Source organism: Mercurialis annua, linkage group LG7 (genome assembly GCF_937616625.2).
Source record: "Mercurialis annua linkage group LG7, ddMerAnnu1.2, whole genome shotgun sequence".
Classification (NCBI taxonomy): Eukaryota; Viridiplantae; Streptophyta; class Magnoliopsida; order Malpighiales; family Euphorbiaceae; genus Mercurialis; species Mercurialis annua.
The window spans coordinates 1717049-1732759 of record NC_065576.1 but is presented as its reverse complement, the minus strand read 5'-3'; the positions used below and the strand labels follow the sequence as shown (position 1 = coordinate 1732759).

Genomic DNA, 15711 nt, shown 5'->3' with positions numbered 1-15711 from the left:
TCTCCAAAATTTTAATAAACAAAAAATAATTTTCTTACGTATTAAATAATTAAATAAATTATTATTTATTTTTCAAAAAACAATTTATTTTTAATTTTTTTAAATCGGAGAAGACGAACTAGAGACCGTTCGTGTTCTCCGGAGAACCGACGACCATCTGTGGGTCTGTTCGCTGTTTAAAAAAAATAGAAAAAAATTATTTTTGGAAATATATGCAATTGGCCAAACACTGCAAGTTGCGTAAGATACTAAAATTCCGTTTAAAGAAAAAAACAGCGAATATTGGTTCTATATACACACACAACACAAGACTGCTGTGTTCCACTAATATAAATTTAATTGAAACGCCAAACAAAGCTTCACCAGAAACCCTAACGCAAGTTCAAGAATGGAGAACGGGTCATCGAAGAACTGGAATTTTCATGCAAATGAAGGCTTGTCATCAGCTTCAGCAGTAACTGTTCGCGGAGTTCTCAATGCTTTGTACGATAATCTCAACGGAGAAGACGAACGAGCAGTCATTCCTCTCGGCCATGGCGATCCTTCTGCTTTTCCTTCTTTTCGGACGGCTTCTGTTGCTCAGGACGCCATTTTTGATTCTTTAAGCTCTGCTAAATATAATTGTTATGCTCCTACTGTTGGTATTCTTCCTGCTAGAAGGTAATTTATTTTTATTGCATTCATATATGTAGTTGATTAGATTCTTCTGACGTTGATAATTGTTTCTTGATTTCTTTTTTGCCGAAAGATAAATTTCGTTAAAAAAAACGACTTAAAAAAGTCTCGATTCTAGCCACAAACGCTGAGTTAGAGGATTACAACCAAAATAAAATATCATGAACTCCTTATTAGGAGTTCATGTGATATTTGATTCCATTTCTGTATTCTTTTTTATTCATATAGTATTTTTTTTTTATTAAATAAATTTGGTGGCTGTGATATTTCATTAATTTTTCATATGTTAGGTCTTGTTGTTTTCTCTATTTTGTTTCTTTTCCCTTGCTTTCATGTGCATGTCAGTTTCAGAAGTTGGCTGACCTAAGTCATAGCAGTTATAGTGGACAATTTGCCACCTTAGAGCATCTTATAATAACTCTTTAATTTATTCAATAAAATCAATGGAATTGTGTCATTGATATTTCATTTTTAATTTTGACAATTTCATTCATGGACTATTATTTTTTTAAAAAAAATAAACATACCAATTCATTTTCCGTCCAAAAAATGATGGCATCGACACCAGAATAAACATTATTTTGGTGTCCAGATTATCATGTTTTTGTCGGAAAATTGATCGGTAATTTTAAAAATTAGTGTCGGATATTTCACAATTAAAAGTTTGTATTAAAATTACAAAATACGTTAAAGTTCGTTAAAGTTCGTAATTCTTTTAACGGAGTAAGCCTTTTATCTATGATAACTTTTTTATGACATTTTCATAACTGAGAAGTATATTATGATCATCTAGTATTTGTAATTAACTCATCTATTTCTAAACTCTAACAGGGCTATTGCAGATTACCTTAATCATGATCTACCATATGACTTATCTCCAGATGATGTTTTTGTTACAATCGGATGTACACAAGCTATTGAAGTCTCATTGACAGTTCTTAGTCGACCCGGGGCTAACATTTTGCTTCCAAGACCAGGTTTCCCCTACTATGAAGCTATAGCTGCCCATACTCGTCTCGAGGTTCGACATTTTGATCTTCTACCGGAAAACGGCTGGGAGGTTGATCTTGATGCCGTCGAGGCTCTGGCTGATGTGAACACTGTTGGACTGGTTATCATAAACCCTGGCAATCCTTGTGGAAATGTTTACAGCTATGAACATTTAAAGAAAGTGGGTAAACTCTGTTTTTTTCCTTATGTTAACCTCTATGTTGCACGAAAACATATCAAGAGTCGTTTTTGGCGTTTTATTTTCGTTTCAAAAACGCTTCTAAAATTCCGTAACTTTATATTTATGTCCTATTCTTATAAAAAAAAATGTTGTCATTTTCCTTTTTTTCTTTCGATTTCAACATTTCCGTTTTTGTGCAATATAAGTTAATCTTATCAAGGTAATGATACTAAGTAATGTGCTAGAGATTATGCACTCAGGACTCGCTTTTCTTTAGAAGTTAAATGTTGCATTATGGATATTTTCTTCATGGGCTATTTGATCATTACACTCTAATTTTGCATTAGCCAGGACCATGTGCTTTTAATTTTGATGTTGATCTTTCTTGATTTTATGATTACTAGGTTGCAGAAACAGCTCGAAAGCTTGGAATTTTGGTGATCGCAGATGAAGTATATGGGCATCTTACATTTGGAAATAGTCCATTCGTGCCGATGGGCGTTTTTGGATCAATTGCTCCTGTCATTACACTTGGATCTATATCCAAGAGATGGATAGTTCCTGGCTGGAGGATTGGTTGGCTTGTTATTACAGATCCCAATGGCATTCTTCGAAAATCCAAGGTTTTCTTTCTCTTCAAAAATCTATTCAACATCTTCATTTTGATATTGGTAGTATATTCCTGTCTAATGCTTTCTGTATCTTTTAGGTTGTTGATTCAATCTCGAGCTTTCTTAACATATCAAGTGATCCTGCAACGTTTATTCAGGTTCGCCATTCATGATTCTTTTGCATAAGAACATTATCATATCGAAATAAATAAAGAATTTCTGAAAAGAGAACTGATTTTTTTTTCAGGGTGCAATTCCGCAGATCCTGACGAATACAAAGAAGGATTTCTTTTCGAGAATTAATAATTTACTGCGGGAGACTGCAGATTTATGCTATGATAAACTTCAGGACATTCCGTGCATTACTTGCCCCACGAAACCAAAAGGTTCTATGTTTCTAATGGTAAGCCAGCAGATTAATTTTTCTTTTTCTTACACCTCGGAAAATAAGAAATAAAAAATAAATCGAAAATTTGTTACAGACGAAGCTGAATTTGTCATTATTGGAAGGCATTGAGGATGATATGGACTTCTGTTTCAAGCTGGCTAAAGAAGAATCCGTCATAGCTCTACCCGGTAAAATTCTGAACAATTCTGCTCTGGAAGGTTATTTCATTTCTACCTTGACACTGATCCTGATTATATACTTATGTTCAGGAATTACTCTAGGACTGAAGAATTGGCTTCGCATAACGTTTGCTGTTGAACCTTCGACCCTTGAAGTTGGTCTTGACAGGATAAAAGCGTTCTACGACAGGCATGCCAAGAAGCAGTGAGGATCGTAACAGAACATGGAACGGGGGATCAACGACACTGTTGATCTTCGGAAATAATGGCACTTCTACTTCGTGATAAAAAAAAAACACGAGAAGTGAATGGAGATAACAACTCCGCATTGGATCTCAACGAATCCTTTCTATTAAAATGTTGTTTTTGTTCAGTTTAGATAATCTATCTGCAAAACTCAGCCTTTTGTACGGGTGTGTTATGTACACTAGCCTACCTACTTAAGCAATGAAATCAATTCCTATTCTATACTTAAGAAAGTCAATTTATTTTAATATTGTATCAATTCGATTAAAATATAAATTAAACTGCTATACATTACTAAACATATATTATATAATTTTTTTTAATAGATGATATTTATATTAGCTCTTCCACAAAGCCGGAGATGGCAAAGAAGAATCAAAGATGTTTATAGATGCTCGAATCAAAGATATGACAACCGAAGCCGGATATGGCATCATGGTGGGCGAGCTCATTGGTAAATGCAAAAAAAAAAAAAAAACGAGCGCTAGCGTATTCGTTTGCCATTGTTTCTGACAAGTGTTAAAGTTTGCTCATTATATTTATATATAAACTAAAAGTAATTTTAACCTAACTAATTCTCATACCAAAAGCATTTTTTACCTAACTGTTGGTATTTGGATCGGGTTGCCCATGACGGATTGACCCGAACCCAATTGACTATATGGATATGCAAGAAAAGGGTGCAATACCTTTTATAAAAGGTTGCAACTCTATGAAAACTGGTAACTTTATAAAGAGTTACACTTGTTCATGGAACCTTTTAGTTGCTTATATATACATGTATTGAAAATACATAATTAAGTAATGAATCATAAATCAATTCTCTACCAAAATATACACAATTAATAGGTACATTAGGTGGTGAAACATAGGGATTTTTCATTGTGAAAATACTTAAGACTTAGTGCATAAAAATCAATCAAACCTGTGGAATCGACAAAAGGTATGTCAAGAACGATCCTAATTAATTTCCGCATATTCCAACACTAACTAATTCTCATACCAAAAGCATTTTTAACTTAGATTAGTTAATTAGGAACTTTAACACTTGACAGAAATAATGGCAATCAAAACAACTAACATAACTCATTCGCCTCTTTTTTTTTTTTGCAATTACCATAGAGCTCGCCCACCACCGTTTTCCAAAAAAAAAAACTCTACCAAGACGCTTGTTATTATGCTAATTTACTCAAAAATCTATTATTAGACGCTTGATATACAGTCTCGTCTTAATTCTCGGATGAGTTGATTCTTTCAGGCCAACTTCTCAATAAGAAAGCCATTGGTTCCTCAACTTGTTGTTATGGATACTGATAGTGCTATTTTATGGATACAATGTTGTGCCGACCCATTGTCACACGAACTAAGTTATTTGATCCTAAAAAGCCATCCACCTATGTTCCTTTAACATGTGAATCTCGTGATTATGACTTGATTCCTACGATTAGGAATCAAGTCGCATTCACGAAATTTGCATGGTAAAAGATCGTGAATGATTTTGTAGAACCGACTAATTTAGTTCGTGACAACAGGATATAATCGTTTTATATCCATAAAACAACGCTATGCATATCTATAATAGCAAGTCGAAAAGTCCGGCCGGTGGCATTTCTATGGAGAAGTTGGCAAGAAAGAAATAATTCATCAAAGGAGTAAGAAGAATTTATTGCCCTAATGGCTCGTAACAGATAATGCTATGAGTAGTGTTTATAGAAGAAATGAAATGACAAAAAATTAGTTGCTGATAACTTTTATTTATGGCCTTCTTATAGAGCCAATTACAAAAAGTGGTACAAAAGTAATGAACTAACCATAATATTGTTCATTCATTATGTATGCGCAAATCTACAACATTTTGATGAAAATATAAGAAAAAGGGTAAAATATCCATGAAATGACTTTTACATCAATTTATATTATCTAAATTAGAAAATTGATCATCGTGTGAATATAATCTCAAACTATATCATGCAAATCCGATTATAATTAAAAAAACAATTTTTATTGTTATTATAAAATAAAAACAGAAATTTAAAATTTTCTAGCTATAGATCATTAAGCCTTAACAATATATATATATATATATATATATATATATATATATATATATATATATATATATATATGTGTGTGCTAAACAATGGAATAAAATCTACATAAAACAAGAAATCCTTATAAAAAAAATTAGGCAAAATATCTTAAAGAAAACAGTCCCCATTCAATTATATCTTTATTTTCGTATACGTCGTCAATTTAATTAGTCCAAATCTGCATTTTTCACTTTTAATTGCATCTTTGAGTATAAATTGACTTTTTTTTCACTCAAAAAAATTAAATAAATTCTTAATATTTAACAAATATTCTAAATAGCCTTTTAATGTTCTAAATAGCACTACAAAGCTTTCTTCCCCATAAATTTTTTAAAAAATGATAACAGTTTGTTTATCTAATATAAATAAAGTATCAGTAATATTTTTAAGTCGAGAAGTGTTGAATACGATTGAAAAAATATTTTTTTATACGAAACAACGTCGTTTATGAAATCAAAAACATTTCGCCCGAGTTGGGTTTGTTTGTAGAGAACGAATGCTCGACATTTGTCTTCCTCAAAATGAACCCAATTCTTGAGAAAGAGCTAAGTTTTCGTGCAATACAGATTTGTGTGATTATGTAATTACATGCTGGGAAGTACGTGTTGGGTGAGATGATATGAAGTTGTTTCAATTCAAGTGAACTTTTAGCTAAATGCCATCTTTCATTAACTGCCATTTTGTTTCATATATACCTATATCTGTCTCTCTCATCCATTACAGTAATCTATTCACATCCTAGAACTGAGTCACTACTGAGTCTTATGCAAATTTGTAAGAGAAAATCAATAAAAAAAACATGGAGATTGCAAGAAAAAAATGGAGTTTTAGGGCAAATGAAAAGCTGAGTAAAGACATAACAGTAACTGTTAGAGGTACACTGAGTTTACTACAAGAGAATACTAATAAAGAAGATGAAAGGCCAATACTTCAACTTAGCCATGGTGATCCGGCTGCATATCCTTTATTTAGGACCTGTCTGAAAGCTGAAAATGCTGTTGTTCATGCTCTTCAATCTGCTCAGTTCAATACTTATTCTTCTTTTATTGGTATTCTTCCTGCAAGAAGGTTAGATTTTACTTTGTCATTTTTTTAAAATATTCTTTAGTTCTTTAAATTGCTTTGGATTAAGATTGGAGAGGGTTAAATTGTGTTTGAAATCTTGATTGTTTTGCAGACAGACCTAGGAAGAGTTTATGGTGGGCAGTTATCCATTTTATAATTTTAAATTTTTGAAAAACTATGAATATAATTTAATAATAAAAAATCTATGCCTATCTTAGAATTTAAATTATGTCAATTTTTCCCATTTCATAAATTTTATTACAATTTTGCCCACTTCATAAAAAAAATTGGGCGGATTTAGCCATGATCCAACCGGACTTGATTCTTTTAAATAGAGACTCGAATTCGGTTTAGGCTCATTTTGAATTTAATTTTTATAACCAAAATCTATTCACATGTTAGATTTATGCAGGCTGGGTCAGACTTTTTTTTAGTCCTACATAAAAATTAATAAAAATAAAAGTTCAAAATTGTATCTAAAATTTGTCTGATTTCTTTGAATTTGTGCTCATTGTTGATAAACAGGGCAGTTGCTGAATATCTCTCCATAAACCTTCCTTACAAGATATCACCGGATGATGTTTATATGACACTCGGATGTTCCCAGGCAATGGAAGTGATAATTACAGTTCTTGCCAGTTCTGGTGCAAACATTTTGCTTCCTAAACCAGGTTACCCGAACCATGAAGCTCGATGCTCATTCAGCCAACTCGAAGTTCGCCATTACGATCTTATTCCTGATAAGGGTTGGGATGTGGATCTCGATGCTCTTGAAAGGCTCGTCGATGAAAATACTGTGGCTATACTCATCATCAATCCGGGAAACCCGTGTGGGAATGTTTTCTCCTTCGAGCATCTAAACAAGGTAATTTTTATTTTTTCATGAAGAAAATGGCAAACCCCGTTTTATCGTAGTATTTATTTTTGTTTTGGCATTCCACATCAGCACCAATTTGATCAAATCGATTTAAATTATAAAAAAAAAATTGCGTTTAAAATTGCAAATATTAAAATTCCTAGTGAAACTGCAAAATAAACTATATTTATGATTTTATTTGCATTTTACACTATTTTGAAATGTAATATTTTCTTTAATAGTTTAATATTTTCTTTAAGAAAAAATTAAGACTTATCCCCTTAAAATCCCCCCACCTTTTACCCCCATTTCGTTTGCACCCTCACGTTGTAAAACCACCAAATATACCCAAATTACGACCTTTTACTTTCAATTGTACCCTCAAGTATTAAATTGACCTCTTTTCACTTGAAAAATGTTCAAATCAATACTTTAAATTTTAGCATATATTTTAAAATAGGACTTAATATTTTATTTAGGGAAAAAGGTCATTCATGCCCCTAAGGTTTGGGGTCTGGATCAAGTAAACCCTCAACGTTCGGAAAGATTCATCTAGGCCCCCAACGTTTGTAAAAATGGACAATCAGGCCCCTCGGTTTAACGCCGTTTCATTGCTCCTAAAACTCCGTTAATGTGATCCTACGTGGCAAAGATAAAAGGATCATTTATGCACCTAAGGTTTGGGTCCAGGATCAAATGAGCCCTCAGCGTTTGAAAAAGGTTCACTTATGCCCCCGACGTTTGAAAAAGGTTCACTTATGCCCCCAACGTTTGAAAAATGAACAGTTAGGCCCCCAGTTTAACACCGTCACATTGCTTTCCAGACTCCGTTAGTGTGATCCTACGTGGCTAATTTTTACCGTCAAATTTTTCTCTACGGTGACAGTCTTTCTCTCAGCAACAATAGTCTGTCGTTGCAAAGTCAGTTTATTACAAGACCGAGCTAACCCGATAGACTATCCTTCTCCAACAATCGAATAAAGAATTCTCTTCATTAATCGGTATCTTGTTTGATGAAATATGCAATGTCAGAGACGGCAAAAAAGAAATGTTTGGTGAGGTAGAAGGAGGCAGTGCATGAGATGGAACGCCAAATGAAAAGTAATACAATTTTTATCTTTATCTTTTTAGTTAACTTTTTATATAATTGTTGGGTTTCTAATTTTTGGAGGAATGTAATTGTCGAATCGAAACACATGAAGCAGATGAATAAACTGATTTTTTTTTATAATTTACGTTTCATTATTAATTATGTTTAATCGTTTTCAATGATAGCGGAGAATTATTACCGATTAAATATTTGACGACGGTTGCTTATGGTTCGATTAATGGAAAACACTAAAAATTAGCCATGTAAGATCACACTAGTAGAGTTTGGAAAACAATGATACAGCGTTAAACTAGGGTCTAACTGTTCATTTTTTCAAACGTTGAGGGCAAAAATGAACCTTTTCAAACGTTAGGGGCATAAGTGAACCTTTTTTAAACGTTGAGGGCTCATCTGATCACGAACCAAAACCTTAGGGGCATAAATGATCCTTTTATCTCTGCCACGTAGGATCACACTAACGGAGTCTTAGGAGCAATGAAACGGCGTTAAACTAAAGGGCTTGATTGTCAATTTTTACAAACGTTGGGGGTATGGATGAACCTTTCCGGACGTTGAGGGCTTACTTGATCCAGACCCTAAACCTTAGGGGCATGAATGACCCTTTTCCCTTTTATTTAAAACAAAAATAAACCTATTTTTTCAAGTGAAAAGAGATCAATTTAATGCTTGAGGGTGCAATTGAAAGTGAAAGGTCGTAATTTGGGTATATCTGGTGGTTTTGCAACGTGAGGGTGTAAACGAATTGGGGGTAAAAGATGAGGGTTTTTAAGTGGATAAGCCAAAAATTAATATTGAACAAATGGTAAGCTGCTTTAGACAGATAAAAAAAAAGGCTGCCAACCATAATAAAAAAAAGGCCCAAGTATTTTTTAAAATCTAAATTTTTGCATTTTTTTAATTAATTTTTTGGCTTAATGCCTTAAAAAAACTCCGACCTTTCGTCCCCTTTTTAATTCTATCCTGACGTTGAAAAATTGTCAATTTTACCCCAGTTTGCATTTTTTTCATTTCAATTGTACCCTTAAGCATAAAATTGACCTTTATTTATTTGAAAAAAATTCAATTTTTTTTTTTAAAATGGTCAATTTAATATACAAAATTAATCTAATACAAAAAGAGTCAATTTAGAGAACTTTCGCCAAATAAAAAAAGGCATTTTATACTTTAGGCTACTATTGAAATGAAAAAATACAAAATAGGGTAAAATTAACAGATTTACAACGTCAGGACAGGATTGAAAAGAGTATGAAAGATCAGGGTTTTCTACGGCATTGTTATTTTTACAATTACATTCAATATGAAAGATATTTTTTTTTTTGGTAATTGTCACCAAAATTTTGGATTTTACTTTTTAAATCTAAACTTCTACATTTTTTATTAATTACGGCCATTTTTTTAAAAAAAGTCTAATTTCTAATATAAATTAATATAAATATTTGGTTGCAATTGATAAAAAAAATTATGTGTATTTTAAATGAAAATCAGGCATCAAAAAATAGATTTAATTGATGGATAAATAATTTTTTAACAAATAGCAAAATTAACATATCATATTGTCACAAATTAATTAAATTTAAAAATATATTTATTATTTTAATTAAAGATGTGAATATATAAAAATATTTTTTCTTTCCGCTTTCAATTTAACAGTAATTTTTTGCGATTTGGTTGAAATTTAGATAGCAGAAACTGCAAGAAAGCTTGGGATTCTGGTGATTTCTGATGAAGTTTATGACACACTAACTTTTGGGGATAATCCATTTGTTCCGATGGCAACTTTCGGATCAATCGTTCCGGTTATCACTCTCGGTTCCATATCGAAGAAATGGGCTGTTCCGGGTTGGCGAGTTGGTTGGCTAGTAACCTGTGATCCCACCGGCACTCTCCAAAAATCCGGGGTTAATTCTCTCAACTCAAGTATCAATATCGATTTGTAGAAATTTTTAAATAAGTACCACATCATCTGTAGACCAAATCAAATATATTATGACACCTGATCATTAAAATAATGACCAAATCGAATATAATTAGTATTTCTTTTTGTTTCGTCTCAGATTACGGAGTGTATAAAGGCATGTCTCAATATTGATTGTGATCCTGTCACCTTTGTTCAGGTTATTTCTCCCTTTCGAAAGCTAAATTTTTTGTTGAAGTAATGATATGATTATAATAAATTACAGTATTTTATCTCACAGGCAGCACTTCCTCAAATTCTTAAGAATACAGAAGGAGAATTCTTTTTGAGGGTTGTTAAAGCACTCAAGCAAGGATCAGAAATTCTTTATGACAGAATAAAAGAAATTCCTTGCATTACTTGTCCGATTAAACCTCAAGGATCTGTTTTTGCAATGGTTAGATATGCGTATAAAGTTGGTATACAAAAAGGGATAATTGCAAAAGAAAATTATAGTGTGTTTTGCAATTTCAACATAAAATTTCAATTTTGACAAATTAAAATATTAACTGTTTTTTTCTTCTCAATTTGAAACAATAGGCAATTTTCATTTAAAAATATTGATGTCGACACCGGGATAGTGTATGTTCCGGTGTCCGCATCCGTACTTTCTATAATAAAAATTATCTAGTGTTTCGAATTACAAAAAAAAACAAATTGTATTTTAACTTATCAAAGTTGAAAGTTTGTGTTAAAATTGCAATATACATTAAATTCTTGATTTATTTTGTAATTATCATTTAAAGCTTAAATTTAAATAAAGTCATGAGCTAATAGAATGTTTTGCGATTTCAACACGAATTATTATTTTTATAAGTCAAATTACTGATTGGAGTTTGATCGATTGGTATACGGATGTTGGAATCCATCTTATAATGTCTTTTTTGTTTTTGGTTTTTGTATTCACACTAGATTGATCGGATTTCAATCGGTGATTCGATTTGAAAAAAATAAAAAGTCATATCTCGAGTCGTAAAAATTTAAAAAATTACTCAAAATTATAAAACTTGCTATAATTCATTAAAATGATTATGAGCAATGTTTGTCGCAGGTTCAGCTGGACCTGTCACTACTAGAAGGCATTGATGATGATGTGGAGTTCTGCTTTAAGTTAGCAAAAGAGGAATCTGTGATCATTTTACCTGGTAAATAAAATTTAAATATGAGTTTTTAACCTAGGTAGCACGAACACTTTATTCAATCAACGTTTTTCATTTTGAAAACGTGTCGGACACTTGGAGTTTCGGACATAAAACTTTATTTTTAACATAAAAAACCTTAAAATAACACCGTTTCTCCGTGTCCGTATCTGAGTGTCCCGTTTCCCATGTCCGTGCTACCTAGTTCTTCACATAAATATTTGAGTAATTTTGAATAAAGTGCATTTTTTACAGGAGTTAAAGTTGGAATGAAGAATTGGGTTCGTGTGTGTTTTGCTGTTGAACCATCAGTTCTTGAAGATGGACTTCAAAGGATCAAATCTTTCTGCCTGAGGCATGCCAAGTCACATTAGTTTTTATTAAATAATGTAGTTGCTTTTTGAAGAAAAATAATGTAGTTGGCTTAATGCAAAAATTAAAACTTCACTTCTGAGGTGTTTTTTTATATATTGTATTAGTCTTATCCGATCACTCTCACAGGAAATTTTTACCTAGACCTAACTCATGGAACTATCCAATCTATCACAATCTAGGTAGCACGGATACGGACATGAAAAAATAGGACACTTCGACACGGAGAAACGATGTTAAATAAAGTTCCGTGTCTGAAATGCCAAGTATCTAAAACATTTCCGAAACGAGAAACATTGATCGAATAAAGTGTCTGTGCTACCTAAATTACATCATAGTTAATCTTAGTTTTTGAATTCATTAATTTTTAATAATTATTCTTCTAAACTTACTAAAAAAAATTATCAATTAGTTCAAAATTATGATCAGATAAAGAAATTGAGAGGTCAATTGGTAAAAAGAAAATGACATGGCATGTAAGTTTAGGGAGTAAATGATAATTGTAAATTTTTATAAGAATGGAAAGCAGAACTCCAAAGCCCATCAACATCATTGGATCTTTACAAACGGCACTAAAATAAACAGCCCATCACTTTTTCTGACCGTTACATCATTAAAAATTTCAAATAATCAAAAAGCAAACAGAACCCTTCCCCAACGGCTCTTCTCAAACCAGAACCATTTCAAGCTCACCACTACCACCTCTCAATTTCTTCACCTCATCCCCATCAAAAAACCAATCTAAAATCCTCTAAAATCTCATTAAAAACCCCAAAATCCATTTTTTCATCACATAATTTTCACAAAATGGACTCAACACCACCACCTTCACACAGATCAAACCCTAACTCTCAAACAAAGTCAGCTTCACGTTTAGCAAGACTCACATCTTCAACCGAAAACGAAGAGTCTCTACACTTATCTTTAGACCTTATACCATCTCCAGCAACAAAAAAAACTACCCCATCAACACCCTCGAACAAATCTTGCACTAATGCACTTCCTCTACGGGAACTTCTCCTTCTTTCACCATCTCCTTCAAGAAAATCAAGAACCCGTCTCCCCGACCGCCTTGACATAGCCGACGAGGCAGCTATGGATCCGTCCGGGTCTCGCAGGAGATGCAAAAGATTAGCAGCTCAATTGGGTTCGCCACGTAACAGCCGAAGGTCGAGAAGAAGATCGGAGATTGAGATTAGAGAAGAGAAAGATTTGTTAAATTTGGCTGAGGAGATTGGTAAAGTTAGGAAAAGAAGACATAGCGGTCGGCCTAAGAAAGAAAAGATTACTACTGCTCCATCTTTGCCTTCTGAAATTCCTTCTCCAAGTATGTTAATCAATTTTGTTCTATGTTTTCATTTTTTTTAATCGGGGAATGGGAGCGTTTTTGGGAAAAATTGAGCACACAACCTAGCAGATTGTTGTCAACCGGTTATACTATTTGAGCTATAGTTCATTGGTAATTTTGTGTTTTCTCTAATATGAATTTGGTTCTAATGGTGTTTTCTTGATTTTTTTAGAAGTTGATGAGTGTGATAGTGGCAATTTGGAAAGAATTGGGATGGTGATTAATGAGTTGATAATGTGGAAAGATGTGGCAAAATCAAGTCTTTGGTTTGGTGTTGGGTGTTTATGTTTCTTCTCATCTTGTTTTGCTAAAGGGTTTAGCTTCAGGTATGAATCTTATCATTATCAATAGAGTCAATTTAGTTCATGTTGCTTTGTTGAAATGTCTAAATTTGGTTAATTTTGTACTTTTCAAGCATGTTCTCCGCGATTTCGCAACTTGGCCTTCTGTTTCTAGGTGGATCATTCATCTCGAATTCGATATGTAAAAGGTGGTGTAAACTACATCATTTCTGCTATATAATTTGAGTGTTTAATGGTTGTCGAAAGCTGTTTTTGAAATTCGGTAGCTTTTGATCACAGAAGTAATGCTGAAGAAGGAAGTAACTTTAAGTTGAAAGAAGATGATATGTTAAAACTTGGCAAATTAATACTTCCACCGGCAAATCTTGCAATTTCTGCGACAAGAAAGCTTTTCTCAGGAGAGCCAGCCATGACCCTCAAAGTAATCACCAATCACATTGAATGCTTAAAAGATTTCATGTTTGGTTTGAGAAACCAAGTTAGTATTAAATAACTTCTGTTTAATTGGTGTAGGTAATTCCATTTATGCTTCTTGGAGCTGAGTATGGCCATCTTATAACTATGTGGAGGCTTTGTGCAATTGGTAAGACCACAAGAAAACTTAGAGATCGTTTCAAAGTTCACCGTTTCTGTTTCCGTGCAACATAGATTATTATTGTCGCAATTGTTGATTATAATAGTGTTGTTGGTTTGTAATTTGAGCAGGTTTTTTCACTGGCTTTACCATTCCCAAGTTATATTCAAGTTACTCTGGTCAGATAAACCAAAAAGGTAAAATAACGTACACTCATGTAATTCTTGCATAGTGTGCTAGTCTGCTATGCTATGATCTACCGAAACAATAACGGTAGAGTTGGAATTGTAGGACTAGATAAGTTTCCATGCAATATAGTTGTGCTATGCATTGTTGCATTAATGGAGGTAAATTTGTTGTGGATAACAGTTGAATACACGAAAGGGCGGGTGGTGGAGACATGGGAAGCTTGCTCACACAAGAAGATCGTAGCAGCATCCGCAGTCACAGCCTTCTGGAATATGTCTAGTGTCAGAACTCGCATTTTTGCAGGTAAGCCTATTTTAATAATCTTATTTGGCTTTGGTTGTAAAAAATTGAAGTGATCGGTTTGGTTGATTTTTCTGTTCTTTTTGGCTTTTTTGATTCGGCTTGTACTAAAAATGAACTTCATATTTTTTATGTTCGAAACTGATTTTATTAGTTCGATTATTCAATTTGGTTCGATTTTTTTGCGCATAATTGGAATGTTACTTGCAGCGTTTATATTTTTGGTGATTTTACGGTGCTGGCGGCAACATGTTGTACCAAATCAAGAAGGAGGAGGAGAACAAGAGCAGGAGCAGCAGCAAGCTCTGGTGGTAGCAGACTCAGAAAGAGTAGATTCTGCAACTTTATAATGTTCATTACTAACTAACATAATGTGTTGTATGACTAAATTTAGTACAAATAATGAAGGCTTTACAAACAATTTTCTTTTGCGAGTAATTATTTCATGCAACATACATGTACCTCTCATGAGTTAGATAAATATCTAAACCGATCAACGTATATCCAAAACATGATTTACTTATTTATAAGAGTTAATTACAAATAAAATTGTTATCTTTACATTAAATTTAATTCTATCACAACTTTTAAAAACTGTCAATTGCATCCATCGCCTTTTAGTTTATCGCAATTATATCACCATTCAAAAATTCGGCAATATGTCGAAGAACAACGTGGCGTGACAATTAGATGTCCAAGTAATTGATCAAAATTTGCTAATATTTTAGAGCGTAATTTGCTGTTTTTTTTTCTACAATAAAAGGTCCTAAATTAGATTTTAAAATGAATAATCAACTTAGGAGCCTGATTAAATACTTGTGACATATGACTTGTCAATAAAAATGGCTGAATATTTTGTGGTTTAATTAATGAAATACTAAGTCATGCACTAGTGAAATATGCACTATTGGGAATGCTAGTACCTACAAGCAGGAGTTTGGGGCTGCCAGTGTTATCCAGTCTGTAGGAGCGTCTGATTTCAGGAGGCCTCCCCCTAGTGTTGTTGATTCTCCCCCAGGGACCCCTGTCTTGAATCAGCACTGTTTGACAATCCAATATGATGCAGGCACGTGTGCAGCAGCTAAGTTTGGTTCAGTAGATGGTGTGGCAAAAGACAGCAGTGGTCGTCGAGTGGGGAGTT

General features: G+C 33.1%; 3 protein-coding genes across 5 annotated transcripts; all 3 read left to right on the top strand.

Moving 5' to 3' along the window:
• Positions 1–281: 281 nt before the first annotated feature.
• LOC126656192 (nicotianamine aminotransferase 1-like) lies at positions 282–3494 on the top strand. Its single transcript, XM_050350699.2, has 7 exons — positions 282–660; positions 1507–1846; positions 2251–2469; positions 2556–2615; positions 2705–2860; positions 2940–3033; positions 3115–3494. The coding sequence occupies exons 1-7, from the start codon at positions 389–391 to the stop codon at positions 3231–3233; spliced, it is 1260 nt and encodes a 419-aa protein (XP_050206656.1). The 5' UTR covers positions 282–388; the 3' UTR covers positions 3234–3494.
• A 2233-nt stretch (positions 3495–5727) lies between these two features.
• On the top strand, positions 5728–11969 carry LOC126655006 (nicotianamine aminotransferase 1-like). Of its 2 annotated transcripts, XM_050349013.2 has the most exons (7): positions 5733–6428; positions 6951–7290; positions 10072–10290; positions 10447–10506; positions 10588–10743; positions 11398–11491; positions 11741–11969. In XM_050349013.2, exons 1-7 carry the CDS (start codon positions 6160–6162, stop codon positions 11857–11859), a joined length of 1257 nt encoding a protein of 418 aa, XP_050204970.1. In that variant the 5' UTR covers positions 5733–6159; the 3' UTR covers positions 11860–11969. The 2 variants fall into 2 exon arrangements, with proteins under 2 accessions (XP_050204971.1, XP_050204970.1); XM_050349014.2 differs by lacking the exon at positions 10588–10743 and having other exon boundaries at positions 5728–6428.
• A 526-nt stretch (positions 11970–12495) lies between these two features.
• LOC126654692 (reticulon-like protein B17) lies at positions 12496–15008 on the top strand. 2 transcript variants are annotated; one of them, XM_050348637.2, is made up of 8 exons: positions 12496–13184; positions 13381–13531; positions 13621–13695; positions 13787–13928; positions 14021–14090; positions 14213–14278; positions 14451–14573; positions 14781–15008. In XM_050348637.2, the coding sequence occupies exons 1-8, from the start codon at positions 12665–12667 to the stop codon at positions 14918–14920; spliced, it is 1287 nt and encodes a 428-aa protein (XP_050204594.1). In that variant the 5' UTR covers positions 12496–12664; the 3' UTR covers positions 14921–15008. The 2 variants fall into 2 exon arrangements, with proteins under 2 accessions (XP_050204594.1, XP_050204592.1); XM_050348635.2 differs by having other exon boundaries at positions 12501–13184; positions 13378–13531.
• Positions 15009–15711: the final 703 nt, after the last annotated feature.

Coding starts and splice junctions, on each gene's coding strand:
- LOC126654692 (XM_050348635.2), top strand. CDS start 12,665: ATGGACTCAACACCACCACCTTCACACAGATCAAACCCTAACTCTCAA. Junction 13,532..13,620: donor GCTAAAGGGTTTAGCTTCAG/GTATGAATCTTA, acceptor GTACTTTTCAAG/CATGTTCTCCGCGATTTCGC. Junction 14,574..14,780: donor CAGAACTCGCATTTTTGCAG/GTAAGCCTATTT, acceptor TGTTACTTGCAG/CGTTTATATTTTTGGTGATT.
- LOC126655006 (XM_050349013.2), top strand. CDS start 6,160: ATGGAGATTGCAAGAAAAAAATGGAGTTTTAGGGCAAATGAAAAGCTG. Junction 7,291..10,071: donor CCTTCGAGCATCTAAACAAG/GTAATTTTTATT, acceptor GTTGAAATTTAG/ATAGCAGAAACTGCAAGAAA. Junction 10,291..10,446: donor GCACTCTCCAAAAATCCGGG/GTTAATTCTCTC, acceptor GTTTCGTCTCAG/ATTACGGAGTGTATAAAGGC.
- LOC126656192 (XM_050350699.2), top strand. CDS start 389: ATGGAGAACGGGTCATCGAAGAACTGGAATTTTCATGCAAATGAAGGC. Junction 2,616..2,704: donor ATCCTGCAACGTTTATTCAG/GTTCGCCATTCA, acceptor TTTTTTTTTCAG/GGTGCAATTCCGCAGATCCT. Junction 3,034..3,114: donor ATCCGTCATAGCTCTACCCG/GTAAAATTCTGA, acceptor ACTTATGTTCAG/GAATTACTCTAGGACTGAAG.